We start from the raw sequence: 7,337 nt of genomic DNA on the forward strand, positions 1-7,337 counted from the left end.
TCACAGACTGCAGTCAAAGATTTTCACCATGACTGTTATAACCAGCCTGCTTCTCATTACTGTGTTCTTTACAAGTATGTTTTAACCTGCCATTCATTACATTTTTACAGAAATCTTACTTCAGATGTTGTAGAGTACTAAATATTTATCACTTTCACAGGTGTTGAATGTCAGACACTGACTGAGTCTGAACCAGCAGTTAAAAAGCCTGGAGAATCCCACAAACTGACCTGTACAGCCTCTGGGTTCACATTCAGCAGCTACCAAATGAACTGGATCAGACAGGCGCCTGGGAAGGCACTGGAGTGGATTGCTTTTATTAGCACAGCGAGTTCACCCATCTACTATTCCCAGTCTGTTCAGGGAAGATTCACCATCTCCAGAGACGACTCCAACAGCAAGCTGTATTTACAGATGAACAGCCTGACAGCTGAAGACACTGCTGTGTATTACTGTGCCAGAGACGCACTGTGAGAGAGAGTGAGGGGAGAGCCACACAAAAACCTCTTCCCCTTTATCACACAGAGCTACAGCAGAGAGCCCTGGGATGAACTCTGCTGTATGAAGTGAAACTCAAGGTTTATAACTGTTCTGTTATTTTTGTCTAATTCATGCTAATAGATGCCTGATCATTCTTGGACATCTTTTGTATATCTTTTAGAGTCACCTGCTAACTTGCAGGCTGTAACCTATTCTGTCTCTACAATATTCGGTTTGTGATCATTGTGAACATGACGCCAGAGAACACATACATTCCCAGACACATGTTTCAAACTTACACCAATCTCACAAGGATTTTTTTTTAATCCAGTAAATCTTAAAACAATTGTGTGTATGTGAATTGTACTGGCTTAATGGCACAATATTACTTGACTGTCATTCTGTAAATGTAAATGTGCACATTACCACACTTACACTGACAAAAGGTCCAGATAAAACCCTTCCTGTACTTTGTAATTATTATACTAAAATCATCTGTTATTCATGGTAACATGAACATCGACAGATCATTTACATTTGTTTTTCAGCATTACATTTATTCCAGTATAATGCACTGAAAATAAGGGGAAATTGTTTTTAGAATACTTTATTGGTATGTAGATTTCATAGATATGTGGAGTTGTCTGTGCTCTTTGAGGTAAAGGAGGAGTGTAATTGAGTACATTATCATTGCCCATTTACAAAAAGTCCAGATACAAACGTTTTTGTAAATCTGTCGTTCATGAATTAATATTTCGCAGCTTGCTGATCTGCTGATTTAATTATCCTCCAGGAGGGGGCAGCAGTGCTCCTTATAATGGATATTCTGACCCTCTGAATTTATCTTGTTTTTCTCCATCCTCCAACCCCCAGAGATTTATATAAATTCAGTCCACAGTATTTCCTATAAAAGCCCCAGAGAATTATCCTTCCAACACAAAAGCATCACCTGTAAGACAGAGAGGGAGATCTGTGTGTGACAATGGGAGCTATTATAGCATTAGCAGTGTTGCTGGGAACTTTGTGTTGTAAGTTGTATGCATGCTGTATTCAAATTTTGTTTTTAGATTAAAATTGTAATATTTTTCAAATCTTTTGAAAAAGATTTCATCAGCAGTTGCTTTTTCTATCAAAAACTATATTACTTATTGGTATATTCATCACAATTGTATTTTTTAAAAATTCTGTCTCCACAGACGGTCATTGTGTTGAACTCACACAGCCACGCTCTATGGTAGTAACACCAGGACAGCCTTTAACCATCCTGCAAAGTCTCTGGGTATTCCCTGACTGATGGCAGCTACTGTACAAACTGAATCCGACAGTCTGCAGGGAAAGCTCTGGAGTGGATTGGGTACATTTGCTCTGGTGGAAAGATTCACTGAAGAGCAAGTTCACCATCTCCAGAGACACCTCCAGTAACACAGTGTCTTTACAAGGGAGCAGCCTGCAGACTGGAGACACAGCTGTGTATTACTGTGCCCGACAGTCACAGTGCTGCAAAGCTACAGCAGGGCTGTACAAAAACCCACCCTGATGAGTCCTGCAGTAAAACACACACCATAATACCATAATGTGGTATACTTAATAAGTACAATAAATCATCATACACTTGAGGAAAATAAATCAATTAATCTATTAAATGCATTTTGATTAATAAGAAGATTACACTTTGAATCCCTTGAACGTTATTACTGCATTACTGCAAAAGATCATATTATTCTGTGACTTAGTCATAGCATCATAGAATAAGTATTAATCCATCTGAAATTTTAATCAAAAACCTATTACTGACAAGTTTCACAATAATGTTAGTGGAATAATTTTTCCCTTTGTAAGTGTTACATATGCAGGGTCCAGTGTTTACCAGTGGATATTAGGGTGATTTCTGTACTGTGTTGTCCTATGCTGTCTGTGTTGGACACTCTCTTTAGAGTGACTTGTCATGTACTGAGTACTGGGGAGCTCCTGGCCCCACTCTCCCACCCTCACCTGCCAGGAAACTCCCTGGATTCACTATGAATAATAATGCAGTCATCAGCCATGGAAGAGACACACAGCTGTAATGATGGATAATACTCATAACTGCTATATGATCTGAGCCCCGTCTACAGCTCTGACTGCTCTATTTAAACAGTGTGAGATCTGCCCACCCAGTGAGGAGGAGTTGATGCAAACTCTGAGCTCTTCCTTCTACATTTAGCTCTCTGCACTGAGGGAGGAGGGAGTGTTGTTGGAGACTGACTGTAGGACTATCATCACAGACTGCAGCCAAAGACTTTCACCATGACTGTTATAACAGGCCTGCTTCTCATTACTGTGTTCTGTACAAGTATGTTTTAATTTGTCATTCATTTGATTTTTTCTGAAATATTATTTTATGGGGTTGTGGATTGTGAGGACTCTAAATGAGTACTAAATCTTTCTTCATTTCCCAGGTGTTGAATGTCAGACACTGACTGAGTCTGAACCAGCAGTTAAAAAGCCTGGAGAATCCCACAAACTGACCTGTACAGCCTCTGGGTTCACATTCAGCAGCTACGAAATGAATTGGATCAGACAGGCTCCTGGGAAGGGACTGGAGTGGATTGCCTATATTAGCTCTGGCAGTAGTAGCATCTACTATTCCCAGTCTGTTCAGGGAAGATTCACCATCACCAGAGACAACTCCAACAGCAAGCTGTATTTACAGATGAACAGCCTGACAGCTGAAGACACTGCTGTGTATTACTGTGCCAGAGAGTCACAGTGAGAGAGAGTGAGGGGAGAGCCGCACAAAAACCTCTTCCCCTTAATCACACAGAGCTACAGCAGAGAGCCCTGGAATGAACTCTGCTGTATGAAGTGAAACTCAGGGTTTCTTTTATAAATATCACTAAAGTGTTTTGTTGTTTTCTTTATGTCTCATTATTTATTCTATTAGATGGCAGGAAATTCTTGGTCACCATTCAAATTCTCTTGGCTTACAACTTATTACTACATTTTAGTGGCATGTCATTAGTTATTGCCGTCCTCAGTAGAATTTCTGTATGTAAATAAACAGATCATCACTGTGCACTAATAGAAGGCCAAGATACAAACCTACCTGTTCTTGAATCATTTATAGAATATTTATAAACAATATACTGAGACAAACATCGTATTCCAGCCCAGGGAAGTACAAAAATACACAAATTATTGAACAAAAACCTTTTTCAGTATGTATTTTTATTTTAGTCGGGATAATACATCAAAAAATGACAAGACAGTGCTCTAGACATAATGCAAATTAATATTTTGCAAATATTAACTATAACTATAACTATAACTATAACTATAACTATGTGAACACTCATTCTGAATTTAACTCATGATTATTGCTGATCTAAATTCTAGAGAAATGCTGGTGGAAGCAGTCGGCTGTTTAAATTCTCCTCCAGAAGGGGGCAGCAGTGCTCCTCATAATAGACATTCTGACCCTCTGAATGTATCTTGTTTTGCTCCTTCCTCCAACCCCCAGAGATTTAAACAAAATCAGCCCACAGTATTTCCTATAAAAGCCCCTGAGAATTCTCCTCCCAACACAGGAGCATCACCTGTAAGACAGAAAGAGAGAGATCTGTGTGTGACAATGGGAGCTATTGTAGCATTAGCAGTGTTGCTGGGAACTTTCTCTTGTAAGCGAGAATGCTGTATTGAGATTTTCATTTCACATGAAAATTATTCTGAAATATTTCATTAAGCTTTATTTTAATAATATGCGGTGAACAGTGTTTTGCTGTTTATTTAAATAATTATATTACTTACTGATTTATACATCCATCCATCTATCCATCATCACCTGCTTATCCGGAGTCGGGTCACGGGGGCAGTAGGCAAAGCCGGGTATTCCAGGCGTCCCTCTCCCCAGCAACACATTCTAGCTCCTCCTGGGGGATCCCGAGGCGTTCCCTGGCCAGGAGAGATATATAATCTCTCCAGCGGGCTCTGGGTCTCCCTCGGGGTCTCCGCCCAGTTGGACGAGCCCGGAAAACCTCCAAAGGGAGGCGCCCGGGAGGCATCCTGATCAGATGCCCGAACCACCTCAATTGGCTACTCTGAGCTCCCTCCGGATGTCCGAGCTCCTCACCCTATCACTAAGTCTGAGCCCGGCCACCCTACCGAGGAAGCTCATTTCGGCCGCTTGTATACGCGATCTCGTTCTTTCGGTCACTACCCAAAGCTCGTGACCATAGGTGAGGGTTGGGACGTAGATCGACCAGTAAATCGAGAGCTTCGCCTTCCGGCTCAGCTCCTTCTTCACCACAACGGTCCGGTGCAACGCCCGCATTACTGCTGACGCTGCACCGATCCACCTGTCGATCTCACGCTCCCTTCTACCCTCACTCGTGAACAAGACCCCGAGATACTTGAACTCCTTCACTTGGGGCAAAGACTCGTTCCCAACCCGGAGGGAGCAATCCACCGTTTTCCGGCAGAGAACCATGGCCTCGGACTTGGAGGTGCTGACTCTCATCCCGGCCGCTTCACACTCGGCTGCAAACCGCTCCAGTGCGTGCTGAAGGTCACGGTCCAATGAAGCCAGCAGAACCACATCATCCGCAAAAAGCAGAGATGCGATTCTGAGGTCACCAAACCGGACACTCTCCTCACCTCGGCTGCGCCTTGAGATCCTGTCCATGAATACCACAAACAGGACCGGTGACAAGGGGCAACCTTGGCGGAGTCCAACACCCACCGGAAACGTGCTTGACTTTGTGCCGAGAATGCGGACACAGCTCTCACTTTGGTTATACAGGGACCTGATGGCTCGTAACAACGGCCCCGGTATCCCATACTCCCGCAGTACACCGCACAGGGTTCCCCGGGGGACATGGTCGAAAGCCTTCTCCAAGTCCACAAAGCACATGTGGACTGGATGGGCAAACTCCCATGACCCCGCCAGCAACCCTGCCAAGGTAAAGAGCTGGTCCACTGTTCCACGGCCAGGACGGAAGCCACATTGCTCCTCCTGAATCCGAGGTTTGACCGTCGGTCGGAGCCTCCTTTCCAGTACCCTAGAGTAAGCTTTCCCAGGGAGGCTGAGGAGTGTGATACCCCGTTAATTGCAGCACACCCTCCGGTCCCCCTTCTTGAAAATGGGGACCACCACCCCGGTCTGCCACTCTACAGGTACTGTCCCCGACCTCCACATGACACTGAAGAGGCGTGTCAGCCAAGACAGCCCAACAATGTCCAGAGCCTTCAGCATCTCAGGGCGAATCTCATCTACACCCGGCGACTTGCCACTGAGGAGCTTTTTGACTACCTCAGCAACTTCCGCCAGGGATATAGGTGCAGATTCCCCCGAGTCTTCAGGCTCTGCCTCTTCCACAGAGGATGTGTTGTTCGGGTTCAGGAGCTCCTCGAAGTGCTCTTTCCACCGCCCGACAATATCCCCAGTCCGGGTCAGCAGTTCTCCTCCCCTGCTGAAAACAGCCTGAGACAAGCCCTGCTTTCCCTTTCTGAGTCGTCGGATGGTTTGCCAGAACTTCCTCGAGGCCAACCGAAAGTCCTTCTCCATAGCCTCCCAGAACTCCTCCCATACCCGGGTTTTTGCTTCAGCGACTGCCGAAGCTGCAGCCCTTCTGGCCACCCGGTACCTGTCTGCTGCTTCAGGGGACCCCCGGGCCAGCCAAGCCCGAAAGGCCTCCTTCTTCAGCTTGACGGCCTCCCTCACCACTAGTGTCCACCAGCGGGTTCTTTGGTTGCCGCCCCGACAGGCACCGATGACCTTCTGGCCACAGCTCCTGCTTGCCGCCTCTGCAATGGAGGCTTTGAACATGGCCCACTCGGACTCCATGTCCCCAGCTTCCCCCGGGATGCGTGAGAAGTTCTTCCGGAGGTGGGAGTTGAAGACCTCGCGAACAGGGGCCTCCGCCAGACGTTCCCAGTTCACCCTCACTACATGTTTGGGTTTACCGGGTCTGTCCGGCAGCCTCCCCGGCCACTTGATCCAACTCACCACCAGGTGGTGATCAGTTGACAGCTCTGCTCCTCTCTTCACCCGAGTGTCCAAGACATACGGCCGCAGGTCTGATGATACGACCACAAAGTCGATCATCGATCTTTGGCCTAAGGTGCTCTGGTACCAAGTACACTTATGAGCTACCCTATGCTCGAACATGGTGTTTGTTATCGACAATCCATGACCAGCACAGAAGTCCAATAACAAAACACCGCTTGGGTTCAGATCAGGCAGGCCGTCCCTCCCAATCACCCCCCTCCAGGTTTCTCCGTCATTGCCCACATGAGCGTTGAAGTCGCCCAGCAGAACTATGGAGTCTCTGGGTGGCACCCTTTCCAGAATGCCGCCCAGTGACTCCAAGAAGGCCGGATACTCTGAACTGCCATTTGGTGCATAAGCACAAATGACAGTCAGAGCCTTCCCCCCAGCGACATGTAGTCGCAGAGAGGCGACCCTCTCGTTCCCCGGGCGGAACTCCAACACAGTGGCGCTCAGCCGGTGGCTTGTGAGTATCCCCACACCCGCCCGGCGCCTCTCACCTTGAGCAACTCCAGAAAAGAACAGAGTCCAGCCCCTCTCCAGGAGTTTGGTTCCGGAACCAGTACTGTGCGTGGAGGTGAGCCCAACTATATCTAGTTGGTACCGCTCCGCCTCCCGCACTAGCTCCGGTTCCTTCCCCACCAGAGAGGTGACGTTCCACGTCCCCAGAACCAGTCTGTGACGCCGAGGATCAGCACGCCCGGATCCCCGCCTTTGCCTACTGCCCGTTGGACAAAGCACCTGACTCCGATGCCGACCCCTGCAGGTGGTGAGCCCACAGGACGGCGACCCCACGTGACCAGTTCGGGCTGTGCCCGGTCGGGCCCCATGG

At 47.1% G+C, this 7,337-nt stretch overlaps 1 gene segment (V, D, J or C); it reads left to right on the forward strand.

Moving 5' to 3' along the window:
* Positions 1 to 2,766: 2,766 nt before the first annotated feature.
* Positions 2,767 to 3,220, forward strand: LOC133121614 (immunoglobulin heavy variable 3-48-like; the record flags this gene model as incomplete). The annotated part of the segment is given in 2 exon segments: positions 2,767 to 2,812; positions 2,919 to 3,220. Coding segments are annotated over 2 exon segments (348 nt in total), but the record flags the coding sequence as incomplete, so codon positions are not given.
* Positions 3,221 to 7,337: the final 4,117 nt, after the last annotated feature.

Source organism: Conger conger, chromosome 2 (assembly GCF_963514075.1).
Source record: "Conger conger chromosome 2, fConCon1.1, whole genome shotgun sequence".
NCBI classification, from domain to species: Eukaryota; Metazoa; Chordata; class Actinopteri; order Anguilliformes; family Congridae; genus Conger; species Conger conger.